We start from the raw sequence: 17,598 nt of genomic DNA on the forward strand, positions 1-17,598 counted from the left end.
CGTATTGTGTCCTTCCTTTTCGTCCCCGTCTGTTCTAGTCTTGTCTACCTAACAAACGCCCGGCTTAAGCACCTCAGCTGCGAAGGCGACGTTTGGTTTACGTTATGATTACAGCTGAATATCAATGCGAATAACCTGTAGCTATAGATGAAAAGAAAGGTGTACAATAATTGCATTCTACCGGTGCCAACATATGCTGCAGAAACTTGGATGTTAACAAAGAAGCTCGAGAACAGTTTAAGGACCGCACAAAGAGCGATGGAACGAAAAATCTTAGGTCTAACGTTAAGAGACAGGAAGAGAGCGGTGTGGATCAGAGAGCAGACTGGCGTAGCCGGTATTGTTTTGGCCATTAAAATAAAAAAAAATTTACCTGGGCAGGCCATGTAATGTGTAGCATGGATAACCGGTGGGCCATTAGAGTTACAGAATGGGCACCTAGAGAATGCAAGCGCAGTCGAGGACGGCAGGAAATTAGGTGGGGTGATGAAGTTAGGAAATTTGCAGGCGCAAGCTGGAATCAGCTAGCGCAAGACACCCTAGGGGTGATTGGAGCTCTCAGGGGGAGGCCTTCGTCCTGCAGTGGACATAAATATAGGCTGATGATGATACATTTGCCGCTTTTATACTGAGCCCGCGTGCTAGTTTATTTTCTTGCGCGTTTGCGCATGCGTGTATGTGCACATATGTGCGTGTGTATGTGTGTGCGCGCATCTGTTTTTTTGTGTGTTGTGCGTATGTGTACGTGTGCTGATACGTGTGTGTGTTTAGATCTCAGATCTCTCTTGTAGCAATGGGTTTAGACACCGTGGATTTTCTCGGTGTTACCTTTTCTATAAGCTGAGTGGTGGTCAACCCTTATAAATATTGAACAAGCACATGCGATAACTATGGCATCCCAGTAATTTTCAGAAAGTCGTAGAATAATATACTACTTTCGAAACACTCAATGCTCTTCAGTGCCAATACCGGAAACTGACATCGGACACAGTAATAAAAGGCGGTGCCTGATTGAACATTGTCTTAAATAGACGAATAGTAAAAAAATCACGGCTAGCGCAGTGCATATTATTTTTGGATGATTTCACTTGGGTATATAACTTAATTAATGCAAGAATCCAAGCGATTGCTCATGACGAATACCATAACTGCGCTATAGAAAATGACGATACGTAAGGTTTTCTGACAGAAGGGTAAAAACAAAAGGAAAAGAAAAGGTTCAGTATATTCAGAATGTTTTCTGATAGCGGGTCGCAAATGCTCGTTCTGCAAACTGGGTTTACCCCGCAGTCCAGATAAACAGAACGGCGGACACAGCCATATTTTATCGGAATACGGCTTTTCCGCCAAGCTATCGCGAGAGAACCGATTGTTAAACGGGCTTTTGTTTAATTTTGCAGCTTCAGTTTTTTTCCTGAAGTCAGACTATTGCAATCCCAGACAAGCAGGCAGGTATACTGTCAATAGAGTTATTATACAGAGGGCAAGCTCCTGAGAATCTTCCATGTTTAAACTTCATTTTTGGTTGACATTGTCTGCGATGTGTGTAACCACATATTTGCATAAATTTGACTTAATAGCTTAATACACTTTATACACACGCGCTGATAAATTGCGATAACACTGAACAAAAATGCTACATACATACATACATACATACATACATACATACATACATACATACATACATACATACATACATACATACATACATACATACATACATACATACATACATACATACATACATACATACATACATACATATACAAGAAATCGCCCACTAGGAGAGCAGTCCTCATACTGTCTGGAGCTGAGAAAAAAGGTTCAAACTCCGGACCGATTTAATTGTGCGCTTGAGTGAGTAATTACTCCCAAGTGTGTATAAAACGATTGATTGAAAACTGACAACAAGGTGCTGAAGTGAGTCAGCAAATAATGCGAGAAGCTCACATATTGCTGTTAAGCCAATTAAATTTCTATGATCTACTACTTATAAATTTTTGTGCTGGTGAAATGTTCCATTGTCTCATGTTTATAAAACACTATTGAATCTAAATGCCATTTTCTCCCCCGCAACGAAAATATTCGTTCGAATCTGCGGTTCGACTACAAAAAAGTGAAACTACGCTAATTTTGCAATAAACGTGCCTCGCCGGAGTACACACGTGTTGTAATATGAAAGTGAGCGTTGAAGGCAGTCGATAAGAGACGCTTTCACTTCCAAATGAGATGATACATGACAGCTTTTAAAGAGCCGCAACTCTGCAGCGTAAACAAAAAAAAATAATGCCAGCGGAAATCCGACTTTCGTCTATTTTGCCGGATCCCCACCTGTGTCCTTCTGAGCTCTCTATACCATTTCGGAAGTCTCTCTCTATCTCTCTACACACACACACAAACACACACACATACACACTATATATATATATATATATATATATATATACCTACCGCCCCATATTTTTCCGCATACTTCAGCTGGCTTTGTAGTGGGAAGAGTACGGCGCGGTCACGTATGCTCATTCCTGCTTTAATTCAGCGTCGCCTGCTGGTTCCCTTTGCGCTCAAAAAAAAAAAAAAAAGCCTACAGGAATCTCGCTCTCTCTCTCTCTGTCTTTCGCTCTTTCTTTTTAGAGTCGAGGGGACTGAAAAGCGCGGGGCGGTAGTGGCGACAGGACGCGGAGATGCGCTGGTCGCGTGACAAAAGACGAGCGCAACGCGGATAAGTGAGACTGGTGAAATGGTGAACGGACTTCTCTTGTGAAAGCGGACAATGCCGCTCGTCCAGTCGTGTCCTCCAGACAGAGGAAGAGAGAAGAGGAGGAGAAAGCGAAACCGTGGAAAGGAAAGTGCCTGTTTGCCTCCCGGGGCAAGGTCTCCGCAGCAGCGCTTGACTGCCCACTATCCGCTGGTCCGGCCAGTTTACGCCGTGTTGTGGCAACACGCAGGTCCGCTTCGCTAAAAGGGACACCGGACGGGCGCAGTCGCCAGCTAACTGGAGGGCGGTTACGACGTTGCGTTGCGTTTTTCCTTGATTTCTTCAGTTTATTTTATTTTATACGCGCGATCGCTAGCATGAGTTTGCCTCTTACACGTTCATCGGGAGTACGGAACAGCGTAGTTAACAATGCAGTTTAGACCTGACAATTTCGACACAGAACGTCGAAATCTCACCTAATCTAGAGTAACGAGGCCCTCCCCCAATTTCTGTGTTTTTTTTTTTTTCAGGTTGATTGTGTGCTCAGAGGTAGCGCTGTCAGAGTATTGGGTGACGTTTTACTAACATCTCAAGGTTATTTCGCGAAAGTCTACTGGCTGGCGGAGCCGTACCCTGAGGTACCGGAAGCAGCGCCGCGCGATTTATCCCACACCCCATATACACGTGTATGCTGGGCAACGCGTCTCGGCGTTGACTGGGTGTGCGTTGCAGAGGCGCGGCGCGGCGCGTCATATCGGCGCCGTGTTTCCCGGCGGGTGCAATCTGCAAGTTTCCCGCGATGTATCGCGCCGTTGGCACGTGTGCTGGACGTCAGGATTATAAACTCGCGCTTGCGTGCACCACGGCTACCTGTTTGCTCTACATGGGATCGCGGGTCACGGTGTGGATTGAGAGGTCGCGTTGTTTGTGCGTCAGCTAGAATACGAACCGTTGTCACCTGCGTTTTTGGAAGGAGTTCCTGCTGCGGTCATGCTGTCACCGCAACAAGGATATTCGAGGCGACGGTGCACGCCGGCGTCAATAGCACTGAAGATTGGTTTGCCTGTTCTTATTCTGCTTTTGATTCTCGTCGTGGTGCTCTTCGCTGGAGTATCCTGGGTAAGCATAATTGTTTACATAAGAACTTTCCCCACGAATTTTATACCGCGGTGTTTAGCACTCATAGAGCCTAATGCTATTAAATAATGTTTTTTGTTGTTGTTGAGCGAGTGACGTAATATGTCTAATTAGACAAAGTGCAATTTTTTATGGTGCCTTAAGTTTAGCTGGTAATTGTAACCTACGAGTAAATCATTACGGCAAGATTGTGCGCTACCTTCTTCGCACCAAGTACAGAAGACCCGCATAACAAAGTGTTTTCACGTAAGAGATTTTTGTTAGTTGTTGACGTAATTCCAAAGCAGAATTCTTGACATTGTAAATTCTGCCATATCGCCCTACGGCACTTGTTGGTTCGAATCGTTTACCCAGGGAACAATGGTTAAACAAACCCAAGCATAGCCAAGTGGCAGTGTGATGAAGACTGCCGTTAACAACTTAACCGTAAATACGGTTTACAAAAGGTTCATAACGACTGTGGGGTAACCGCCTGTCAGTCTAATAGCAGAAGTCAGAAAATGCGTGCATTGAATATTAACCAGACCAGTTTTAAAATGATTGTGCCGATACGTTGCGAAATATTGCGACCGCAACAACACACACACACACACACACACACACACACACACACATATATATATATATATATATATATATATATATATATACGTGTGAGACGTTAAGGTAACTAATTTTAGTAAAACGCTGTGCTAGCTACGCAAACTGTGCTTGCACTGTTGGTTTATGCGCTTTGGCGAACACAATCTTCATGACAAATCAGAGTGATATTAAGCACATATCTCACACATAACTCCTTAATTTTCTTGTTATCGTGTGTATGGTACATCTTTGTATTTGAAAAGTTAAGACAATCGTACGATATTTACAGACAACTTCATTTTTTTGTGATTCTCTTTGAGTGCTCCTCGTCTGAGATATTGATGATCAAATTTGACGCTCAGTCAGCTGATTTCACATTCAGGGGGGCGTGGACCTCGACACAGTGTCAGACCCTCATTGTGACGTAGCTTACTGCGTGTGGCACCCAGTTTGCAAGCAGGGCGAAGCTAATAACAGCTGCACTCTAGCTCGTGGATGGCGAAAACAAGCGACGATGACTTTTTCGATTTCCATCAGGCGCGTTGCAGCCTAATCGTCGGGCTTGAACGCTGTATACATTGCAACAAACTGACGGACACTGTAAATTCACATATAAAATTGGTCCACTTTAGGTGCTCTAACAGATTCAGTTCACAGAACTGCGACATCTGTTCTTTCTTTAGAGTTACAAATGTAAATCTAGTGTTTGAATTGTTTTTTAATATAACCAGTTTTAGGAAAATAAAAAAAGAATTGCCGGCCCTAAGACAATATACTTCCCGTTATCACTAGAAAGCAACTGTTTTCTTTAATGCAACAAATTTTATTGAACTTTGCCGAGCCTTGTCTCGTAAAAGCAAATATGATTCTTTACATGTATTTGAATAGAGAACTCGGAGTTGATACCAAGCTAGAGCTTCCCCTTAACTTAAGCAATGTTCCCTCTGAGTATGAGGACTAACCAACCAGCTTGAATGGTTATATAGTTTTTGGATTCTAGGATTTCTGTGTATTTTGCTAGCTTATATTGTTGTTGGGAATCAATTCTGCAGAATATTGCAAGCTGGAAGAAGTCTTGTATTGTCCTTCACTGCTGTTTCACTCTTAGGGTGGTTCAGTGTTGCTTTCACTGTTGGTTTTATTCAACCGAAATTTATGTGTAACTGCACATTGGACGCTAGGTATCTTCTTGGCGAATCCTCCAGCATGGGTATGCGCCGCAAGGTAAGTGCCCGGATAGACAATCAATACAAGAGGAAAGACGTAAAGAAGTCGCATGGAAAAACAACGAACTCAGCTACAGGGATGTGAGCAAATCGGCAACAAATGCAGCCGAGCGTGCAGAAAAAAAAATGAGCAGAATGGCACCAGAGTGCGTAATGTGCAAAGAGAGTTGAACTACAGAGATGTGAAGATGTCGGTAACCGAAAACTAAAACAGTCGGCTACACAGATGGGAGAAATTTGGCAGCATGGTGTGTCCCTACATTGCTTCAATGTTCATCGCAATAACGTCGACATTTATCGCAAGATGGATTTCGTGGGAATTTCTGTGCCATATAAAATGGGCATATTTCCCAGAGCCAATGTGGCAGTAATAAGGGCCCATTGCAGAGAAAGTCTCTTAGCAATCTGGTCGGTCCCCAAGCTGGTGCAATTTAAGTTGGCGACATGGTGGGCCGATCCTTTATCCAGTGGACAACAATTCAACTCGCAAGAGTAATAATTTGGTTTGTAAGGTGAGCCGATCTTGCAAGCAGTGCATTTCTGATAATACCGATAACGGCTCGGATTACGGTGGCTCAGCTGAATAGTTGTGCACCTAGCCTTTTTGTACACTTCGCGGTTTGACGTACGCGTCTCGCCGAAGATACAGCAGGTGGTCTCCGACAGACGTTTGGCTCGGATGGCAAAAGCATAAAGAACATCGGCAGGTCAAAGGACATCTACAAAATAAAAAAAAGAAATAATGAGTTCTCGTCAGATGGACTCAGCAGGAGCTCTTCTCGGTCGAATATGTCCCGTGCGTCGATCGTGCAGGTTATTCATCACGTGTTCGTCAGTGATTGAAGCGGTAAAAAGGAATCGCTATATCGTCGTTACTTCTCTGTGCATATAGATCTGATAACAATGGCTGCATTACCACTTGCAAAACGTTGCATCAGCCCACAAGTAATTACTGCACCCGTAGTCAGATACGACAAGATCATGTAAACTTGTGTTTTCATTACAGAAAAGGCCGGTAATTAAATCATTCGCAAGAAAATGCTATAGTTCGCACAAATGCATCCATTTGCATACAATTTAAGTAAAACTATTTACAGAAGCTTGGCGTAACGTTGATTTTCTACTAGAGCGTTGCAACGGCACTGATATATAGGTGTGGTTACTTGAAATGGACCTAGACAGCAAATTTTCATCCATTTTTATAATGCTTTTTATTCGTTTTCAGAGCGACGGGGATCCTGGTAAGTGGATATTTTTTTTTTGCTGTCCATATAAAAAGAAATGCAGCTAACCTTATGTCTAACTGTATAGTTCTCAAACGAAAAACACAGTGTTAGAGCGAAAATAGCAGATACCCGAAACAAATAATGCTTTTTGAAGTTCTATGTCTGCTTTAACGTTTTCTGGTGTGAATATAATTTACAAAATAATAATCTTATATCACGTGCAATTTAACAAAAAGATAAACGGAAAAATAACAAAATTTCTTAAGCAGCTTTCTTGATATGCGAGAGCCGTTAATCACAAATTCACTATGTTGCGAGGGCCCTGCAGAGCTTCAAACTTATCAATTTCAATCACAATTATGTCAGGGATGTGAAGGAATTACTGAAACAATGTTTTGACGCCGTGTATAAGACAATCTACACACCTCAGCTGGCTGGCTCCGAAAATACCTCTCAGACGTCTAATGCCAGCATGAAACAATACGTGCACTTTTATAACTTTCAGAGACAATCAGTCAGCCATTGTAATAAATCTGCATGTACATTGTAAGTAGATTTTATGGCACCGATTTGCTAGGGTTGTCCTTCCTATTATGCTTTTCCACGTCATGTATACATTGTAAGCATAATGATTCCAACAGAAATCACTGTAGTAGAAAAGGGCGAGAAAATGCAGCTCTCTTAAAAAAATTCAACCTTATTTCAATGTTTTTTTTTTATTTTGGCGCTCAAGTTTTGTCAGAGCAAGGTTCAATAACACGTACGCATAAATGATACCAATTCCTTCGCTTGCAGATCCACCAGAAGTGGCAAATCTCACCTTGGTGTCAGCGGAAAACGGAACATTTACCGTGGCTTGGGAGCGGCCCGAAGGTATCGTCGACCAATACTGGGTGCAGGTCAGCGCCAGGGCTGCCAGCGGTGATGACGACAGCGACGGAAAGCGGAGGGCGGGACTCTGCTCCAACGGAACGATCCTGAGGCCCGACCAGATGCGCCTCACGTGTGGTGGCGTCGAGCCCTGCACGAACGTTACCGTAACAGTGCGCGTACTCAACTTTCCTCGGCGACATAGTTCTACGAAGTATTCCGATGGCGTACGCCTTCCAATCTTCTTCCCTGGATACGGTAGGTGTCTAGAGGGATTCAATTTGCTTGCAAAGAGCACCAGGGAGCACTAAGGGCACATAGGGGGACATCAAAGATGCTACAAGGTACGACATATATAAGCGAAACTGGCAGTTGCTGAGCATAAGTACAATGCTCGTTCAATTGTGTTTATGCATACAAGCATAGACCGATTGAAAGAGCGTAAGCGTAATAAAACAAAAGTAATTTCTGGACATATACGCTATTATTGGCAACATGTTGCTTCCGTGAGGACATTGGGCCTTCAAGACAATCATGTCCCGGTTCCTCCTGAAGTTGTTATTTAATGTGGAGTTAATTTGTAATTGGTATTGTTTTGCAGACTTAATTAAGAACGTTGTACCGGGTGTGTGGATAGGCCGGCTCGCAATACTGCGCTGGATTGCTCACTAGCTAAGGGCCTGCGCTCCTTTCCGTATAGCTGTGCGCGTCGCCTTGTGCTTCCGTCTCGCGCAACGCTTTGAACAATGACAATGACACACACATCAATGATGATGTGTACGTTTTAATGGCGCAAGGGCCAGGTATGGCCAAAGAGCGTCATAACAAACTAAACGACATGCCTCAAGATCTTAGTGTTAAATTCTTCGTATACGCGGCGCAGTTGCTTAGCAATTGCCGGCAGTTCGCGCAAAGGAAATCCGCATGCAGGCAGCAACATCCTCCTCCTTATATAGACTTGGTTTTATAGAAGCCGCGGATGCGCCCCTTCTGGAGAATAACATCATGTTCGGATCAGCTGGTTGGCTGGCTAAAGGAATCGTAGGTGCTCTCGAGATTCAAATAGGCTGAGAAGGATCTTGTCTCAACATGTTCTTTGTTACGTTATCAACGAGGGATATGTCTTACCTATAATAACGAGGCATGAAACTCCAGTAGAATGAAGCATTTTGTTTTCTACGTACCTTCATGCTTATTTATGTCATCGGCTTACTGCTTGCAAACTACTCCTTCATTAGCGCGATTGGAAAATGAAAATTCAGTTCTTAGAAGTTTTTGTGATAGTCGTTGTGTCTCCCTATTCTTCCTTCGTGCTATCTGGGGCTGTTCGCAAGCTATAACAAACTGACTAGTCTACGAATACGTTTAGACTTTAATATGCACTGCTGAACTTAGCGAGGCCCAGGCTCAAAGAGAAGTCTACGTTCGAATGAAATACAAAACACGCCTACAAAGACGCTTTTGTCATAGTCTTTGTGCGTCCCTATTCTTCATTCGTGCCCTATGAGGCTGTTCGCAAGCCATGACTAACTCAATAGTCTAAGAATACGCCTTAACTTTAATCTGCACTGCTGAACCTAGTGAGGCCCAGACCAGGAGAGAAGCCTATGTTCGATGAAATACAAAACACGCCTAAATGAGAAACCATAGCAGCCGTCCATGCAACCAGCATGTGGGTATACGTTACTATGACGTGACTTTCATAGAGTAATTCACTACAGGAATGACCAGACATCACATAGTAGTTACAAGATGTGTTACTTGTACTCCGCTTTTCCTAATCTGGCGGCAAAGTTAACAGACTTTGGTGTGTGGCGGTAAAGAACGGAAAGCAGGGTTCCGCAACTGAACTAGAAAATGTCACGCAGTGTGTTTTTTCGGAGAGTTGCTCTGAGTCCCCAGCACATAGCAGTTGTGGTACCGCGAGATTTTGTGTGGAGCACAGTGTCGAAGCTAAATGACATTATCGGTGTTTCAATCAAAACTGTCAGTAAAGCTAAACACACAAAGACAATTTATAAAGCCATAGTCATCTTTAGACATACCGCCTGAAGAAGGTGTTCGCATGACTCTGTACGATAACACACTGTTGTCACTGTGTTGGCGGTTTTAAATCAGTCTCGAACGCTGAAAATATTCTGCGTCTAGCCAGCAAACTTTGTTCTTAGCCTACATGTCAGGAAGCAATGTTTTATATCGGTGTTGTAAGTTCCTTATTTTGGAGATCGTGTACAGCAAGTCCACATGTTACCTTCGTTGCATGCACTGTACATTGTAGCATACGCTATAAAAGACACTTTGGAGCTTTGACTACCGGCCAAGGCTTCAAGGCTGACAGCCCTCGCAGCAGCACCATCTCCGCCACGACACCAGTAATAAGCCATTTTACATACGCTTTGTGGCAGCATACAGGTGCACCATATTGCTTATTCAAATTTTGTGATTGTCGTATTATTTCTTCCACCCATGCTTTTTAAATCTTCTATTGCTGCATTAGTGCTATCTTCTAAGCTGTACGACCTTGCGTCTCTTGTTCACCAGTCACGAACCTTATGTTTCCTGTTGACCTCTCGTGTTCCCCGAGTTTTCCGAAGCAACGTTCAATAATAATTCTCCAACGGTGCACTCAGCTGCAAACGATTCTCCGGAAATCGGAATAATAAATATTAGACATTAAACGAGCATATGTTGGCGTAGTGACGTTTTGTATCACGTTCGACCGCAGGGCGCGCAGCAGGAACGGAAGAGCTTTTGCAAAGCACATGTGTTGCATTTCTATTGCCAGCTTGCACCAGCCTACGTGCGTCGGAAACGATAAATGTGTCACACTGCTTTATTGTGCATCCATCGCAATTAGTCATCCCCTGCAGATTCACTATTTTACTGGTTTATGCGGACATCTGCACAGTTATTTCGTCTATAAACCGTTCAGGAGGCAAGTGTTTGTGTTTTTGTAAAGCGACTAGACTTTATTTATTCTACGCTCACCGCCATTATACGACACAGAAGCACAATATATTTATTACTTGAAACTTTTCGTCGGCCTTGTTCACTTCATACGCTTTGGCTGTGCAACCGAAGCATGAAAAATATCGCAGCAACGCGGAAAAGGAAGATTGAGTGTGCCACGTGCAGTGCATACACGGAAGAGGCTGAGCGTTATTGGGTATTTCCGTTACGTCAAACATCTCATTGAAAACAACAAAACAGGAATTCAGGCTAAATGACTACACGCGTGCGCCGCTAACAGTCACGAACAAATAAATCTTGCTTCTCGTCTTTCTGCAGTATTAGCGCATGTTAACCACTCTTACACCGGAAGTCTGATAAGAAGTGCTTTAAGGTGTATATAACAGAATTTCAACGTGCACGGTTATCCTTTTAGTTATTCCGATTCTAATGCATACTCATTGCGAGCCACCTTCTAGACGCGAACCCTCGTCGGGGTATGTCTAACGTGGTGTGATAATTTCATTCGCGGCGGCTAACAAGAAGCCCTGCGGCCAAACATTGCGCCACAATTCATAATCCAGCAAAGTGGAGCTTCCTGGCCGTGACCAAGCGTGCATTCTCCCGCATATTTCCCCGCTTATCAGACCTCAAGCATCCCAAACAATCTGTAGGAGTGTGATGCATGAATTGTGTGATGCCTCAAAGAGGTACTGTCCACCAGAAGGAGCCATATGCGAAGGTTATATTTGTTTAGAAATCTGCTCGGTCTAATGGAAAGTAATAGCCCCCCCCCCCCCTCCCACTCATGGCCCCCCAAGCAGATCATGTTGGCGTGCTTTTGCAGCAACTTCATTCGCTTTTCTCTCCTCCCCCGCCCCCTTGTTTCTCTTAGGTAGCAGCAATGCTCTGCTGATGTTTCACGTATGACATGCCACTTGAATGAGTTTATGAATGAGTTTATTTCTCCTGTTTACAATAGAAAGAAAGCAGACGCTAAAGGCCGTGTGGCCTGACAAAGGCTTCTGCTCCTACAACTATTCGGCACGCAGGCCCTATGCAGCAACATGAATCATACTGACATACCGAAATAAGCTGGAGGGTCGCGAGACAGAATATTATTCAAGTAAAAACAGAACATGTCTACAAGAAATACGAGAACGCGAAAGAATACACTAAAGGTACATGTTGTTTCACACCAATTATAACCTGAAAACAAAAGAAAAGACTGACAATTTATAGTGCAGTTCTATTCAGAAAAACTCAATATTGTTCACAATGAGAAACGTTTGCACGATTTATTTGAACTTTCCATAATTTCATCTTGAATATCACATAGGCAATTTAGTAGTGAAGGTGCCTGGGAACTGACTAGTTTTCCGCAATCGGTTCTTATTTTTGGTGCTCTCATATTATGTTGTCGAAGGCTGTAGTGCAGATTGGTGGTTTCATTCAGGATATACTGTGATTTGTTTTGTTTAATATATTGCAACAACTTGTAGTAATATACCTGGTTTTCCTTTAAGATAGAATATTTTATAAAGGAGGGTTTGGTTATAAAGTTTTGTACAAGGCCATGATATCCCTCGAATGCGCGTAAGAGTCTTTTTTGCAGTACTATCAATTTATTATAATTTTGGGGGGAAGTAGTGCTCCAAATTATTGTGCAGTAAGTTAATCGAGAATAAAAGAGTCCGCAGTACAATGAACTCTTCAACCATGGAGGAACCAGAGTACTCAGTCTGTACAAGCAACCAACAGTTCTGCTTAGTTCCATAGCAAGTTTGTCAATGCGCATGTTCCAGGCCAAATCCTCTTGGAACCACACTCCGAGAAATTGTTGACATTTTACCAGCTCTATCAACCTATCTTCAAAATGAAGAGCCGCATTGCAGTTACGTGGTTTATTAGTAGGAGCAAATGTCATATATTATGTTTTCGAAGAATTCACTTGTAGCTTATTCTTTGTAACCAGCAAGAGAGTTGCTTCAGGTAATTGTTAACTTTCAATTCGAGCTTTTATTTACGATACTGTTGGCCATAACCCCGTTACAGGGTGAGCTTGAGGCATCACAAATAGAATTTCGGTGTTACAACAATAGGTTATCAAAAATACAAACTGGGTCTTACAACAATAAGTCATCAAAAATACAAACTGGGTGTCACAACAGTAAATTACATGAATGAAGTGTCAGTCATAGAAAACGGCTAAACTCATAACTTGAACAGTAGTTATCAAAATAGAAGCTGGGTGTTACAACAGTAAAGTACATCAACGAAGTGTCAGTGATAAAAAAATAACACGCAGAATGAAAATTTGTAGAGTAGTCTAACACTTCGGCGATCACTTTTCTAGCCTATAATTCATAAAAAAATACTCCAATTCATAAAACAAACCATACATGGTATATGGTAGCAGTTCATATAAAAGAAAGAAAAAAAGAAGCATGTGTTCATAAAACAAACCATACATGGTATATGGTAACAGTTCATAAAAAAGAAAGAAAAAAGAAGCATGTGTATTATGTACAAGTATGGAAGTAAACATAAACATTCAGGTTTGTAATGATGCCATTATGCATTTTTCGAAGGTTTCAACTGAGACGCACTGCATACGGGATGATGGCAGTGTGTTCCAGTCTTTTATTATTCGGGGTAGGAATGAATTTGCATATTCATTGATATGTAGCTGTGGCAAAGCGAAGGTCCAGTCATGATTTTTTCTAAAAGTTCGCTTTTTTGGGAGCTAAGTAATCTGAAATAACGATGTTAAAATGGTGTTTAGAAAGCAAAAATAGGAATTTCAGTCTTGCCACTAGGCGCCGCTGCGATAGAAGTAGTTGAAGTTGTTTAACATCTCTGTTACCGAGTCGGCGGATGAATATTTGGACAAAATAAACCATGCAGCCCTTTTTTGTACCCTTTCGAGTTCTTTTATTAGACCCACTTGGAACAGGATCCCATATACTGCTTGGTTACTCTAACGTTGGCCTCACATAGGTTAGAAAAACGGCAAATTTGACTGATTGAGGCGCAACCGTACACTTTCTGCACAGAAACCAAAGCATTTTTCGGTAGTTCTCGTGATACGTGTGATATGCGTTTTACAGCTTAGGTTCTTGGTGATAGTTATCCCTAGGTATTTCGGAGTTCCGTTATAGTACCAGCTTTAAAGAATATATAAGTATCATCTGCACACATAACTAATTGAGAAGACTCGGGGTGTCACAGAGATAATTATATAAATTATAAAGAAATGAGGTCCAAGTATTTATCCTTGAGCAAGACCGGTTATGATTTCCGCGTAAGATTAAACATCAGTATTTATACTGACATACGGATAACGAGTGGCTAAGTAATGTAAAAGTTCCAGTAGTATTCCTCGTACACCGTACTGATCCAGTTTGCGTATTAATAATTTCTGCCATACTGAATCACAGGCATTCCTGAGGTCCACAAATAAACCCAATGCATACATTCTAGTTTCAAGATTTGTTAATATTTTGTGTTTGATATTGAGAAGAGCTACTTCACAAGATTTTTTTTTGAAACCATACTGCGTGTCACTGATTACATTACATTTACTGAAAAATGTTTGTAGTCTAACATTCTGGGCACTCTCGAACTTCTTTGATAGAACAGGTAAGACAGATATCGGCCTGAAATTTGTTTAGCACCGCCTTTGGAAATAGCGCAAGCACGTGCTATTTTTAGACGTACTGGAAAGATACCGCTTTCAAGCATTCTGTTTATGATGTGAACAATGACAGGTGCAATTATATCCGCAATGTATTTCATTGGTACTGGTTTAATATCATCATACCCAGCAGAGACACTGTTTTTTACTTTAAGCAGTAGTTGGTCAACTTCACCACGTGTAACAGGTGTAAGTAGAACTGAGTTAGTAAGATTGAATTTGTTCACTATAGGTGTGACCATGGGTTCCTCGCTGTCGGTATGCTGGGTACTGGAAACGAAATATTCATTCAGAGCAGCTGCTGCTTCTCTGCCTGTCACCACACGCCAATGGCTGTCTGTATGTTTATACCTGTGTACTCTTTTTCGTTGAAGTCAGGCCTCTAACTTCATTCTTAACTTTCCTAGGCACTTGTGTCTATTTCAGCAAATAACCGTTATTAGTACATAATTTACGCTTGCTTTAATTCAGCGGTGACCTTATTTCTGTACTTTTTAAACCAGTACACAATTGCGCACTCCTACATTTTACAAACAAGTGATACACTTAATTTTTTCTTATCATTTTTAGCAAAGCAGCATTTATCCAGGATTCTCGTATTATCCTGCTTCTCTTATTGCACAATTTCAACGGAAACGCGTGGTCGTAGCACGTAATAATTTTACCAAAGAGCAACTTGTATGCCTAATTTGGATTTTGTTTTTCAAATACACTTGGTCAGTCTGTTGATATTATCAGGGAACGGAAATTTTCTCATGCTCATGGGTGAAAATTACGAATCTGTATTTTTTCCTCCTTTCCCTCGTTTGTGCGCGTAAGGAATGAAACAAAATACAGCTAGATGACCGCTTATCTCAGCCGATAACCGTCCCTCAAGGCAGTCAGTTGGGTGTATATTGGTTACGCATACATCGAGTAAAGTAGCCGTTTTCGCCGTGAGCCTCGTGGGTTCTTAAATCACCCTATATGATCCACACAAAAAATTGAAATAAAATGACCACAAATGAGTTGAAATGAGCTGCAAAACAGATGAACAGTCTCAGAGGAGACCCACATGCATAGAAAGCCGTAAAGTTCCAGAAATTTGAAACCGATAATTTCTTAACGCGCAATATTTGAGGCACTGTGGTATAGGGTAGCAACGGTATATTGATTGAACTGAAGACATTCGAATGGTGTGAACAAAGGCCACGATAAAATGGTATTAAGCCAGGGTAAAATACCGTAAAATGTATTCAGGGTGACGTCAAGGGCGATAAAAAATATCTGTAAAATAAATCAGCGGAAGTATTAGAAATGCCCTTTTCATTCTCACCTTTCTAAAATTTGCTTTTAAGCCCAAACTACTGAGATGCACAGGTTAGATTCTTCTGATGTGTTAATTTGGCCCAGACTGCTAAAGTATGACTTACCTCGAATCTATCAAGGAACAGTCATGCCTATGTTTTCGTGAATGGAATAAACAAGGTGAGTGCACATAAGAAAGACTGAAAACTCGCAGACATTGACACCACCTTTCTTTTTTGATATATGCCAAATTGTAAAACAGTACTTGGCCACGAGAACTCAATTCGACACGTGTACAAGCTAAAAACTCTTACATTCAGATGAACTTCATGCCGCAACACTAAATTCTTCCTTTTTTCCCACAACCAGAATGTGACTGCAGCGCTGCTGCATATTCATGACGTCAGTAGAGTAGAGGCTTGGGTTTGTTATTGCATTTTTGATGCACTAACAACCCACACACGACTGACTAACAACCCACAAACGAATGACTAACAGCCCACACAAGAAAATTGGAAAAGAGACAAATGTGTGAGGAAAGCGCTCATTATGTCATTTCTACCTCTGTCCCCATTTTCGTGCGTGCGCTTTTTTTTTTGTCTTTCGTCATGACATCAGCATCTGCAGCGCGTGTACATTTCTATGCTTTCAATGTACGCTCTTTTCTCTCTTCTCCAGCTCCTGATCCACCGAGGAACGTCTCCGTCATCGCTGCGTCGCCCACAGAAACTCGAATATTGTGGGATCCAGTCCTTTCATACTCGGGTGACGCCGTCCTGTATGATGTCAGGCTGTGCGAAGCATCGGGAACCTGCGACGCCGCCAACCCTGGCTTATGTGCCCAGTTCAGGACCCCGGACACTTCACTCGAGTTGAGCTCTGCCGGTGTGAACGGGCGCTGCCTGTTCATTGAAGCGACTACACAGTGCAATGGACAAGTTCTCAGAAGTAGTCCCAGTGTCCTTGAAGCTTCTGTTAAATAAGCTATAGTTTCGAACGTGCTTTTCTTTCTGCCACATGTATTTATCAGTTGGGTTATTCGTCATCGCCTCTCGCACTCAAGATGGGTATCATCTTAGAAACTGCCAAGTTTGTGCGAAGTCATGGCACAAACATGACAGCCACCTTCACTCAATTCTGTCAGCGGTTTGTACAGACAGTTTGGTTGTACTTAACGCGTTTCACTCACGAATATCGGGAGGTGCCTATCATTGTTGCGCACTGTCTTGGCAGAAGCTTCAAAGTCACTCTCAGACATGTTCGAATGCGCCCGTCATTGTATAATTGGATTGTTTGCATGTACTGCGGAAAATTTAGACACGAAATATTTCAATCATTCCCTTGTTTCATTATCACATGTCATATCCACAACATTCACTGTATCTTCGTCATTTCCATTTAGTCAGCATTAGAGTTCCTACAGGAATGAAATCGGTTTGTACACTTCTAAATACAGCTTTGTGATATGCCTATAGGGCAGGCTTTTAGAAGTGTAAGAGAAATGTGCATAGCAGTATGCCATTCGACATCTAGGGTCTTCCTACCATAATGTATTTATCCCTGACCTGTTAAAAGCCTGAGAAATTGCCTCTTGCTTACTTTATTTTTCACTGACGTGTGGGGCTTACACAAGCAGAATGGTAATTTCGTACAACGAACACCACGCCAAGAGTATGGTCGTATACAAAGCATTGATGGCAGGCCTTGAAAAAACCATTTGTAGTGCGAATAAAAGTTGCTGCTCATAATGCCTTTGTGGTATGTCAACGAAGGAAATAAACCACTTAGTACAAATCGCCTTCTGGATCATTTTGTCTTTATTACAGCATTTTTACCAATGACGCCAGTGTGTTAAAGGCGCCAATAAATTAACCTCTCTCAGCAACTTAGCTCGGCTGTTTGAGCGGTTTATAACGATTTAGC

At 42.2% G+C, this 17,598-nt stretch overlaps 1 protein-coding gene across 1 annotated transcript; it reads left to right on the forward strand.

The window, feature by feature from the left end:
* Nucleotides 1–2,705: 2,705 nt before the first annotated feature.
* Nucleotides 2,706–17,473, forward strand: LOC119463439 (uncharacterized). The gene is made up of 4 exons (XM_037724285.2): nt 2,706–3,820; nt 6,872–6,887; nt 7,668–8,000; nt 16,354–17,473. The coding sequence occupies exons 1-4, from the start codon at nt 3,692–3,694 to the stop codon at nt 16,656–16,658; spliced, it is 783 nt and encodes a 260-aa protein (XP_037580213.1). The 5' UTR covers nt 2,706–3,691; the 3' UTR covers nt 16,659–17,473.
* The last annotated feature ends 125 nt before the right edge of the window (nt 17,474–17,598 follow it).

This window comes from Dermacentor silvarum, chromosome 9 (genome assembly GCF_013339745.2).
Source record: "Dermacentor silvarum isolate Dsil-2018 chromosome 9, BIME_Dsil_1.4, whole genome shotgun sequence".
Taxonomy (NCBI): domain Eukaryota; kingdom Metazoa; phylum Arthropoda; class Arachnida; order Ixodida; family Ixodidae; genus Dermacentor; species Dermacentor silvarum.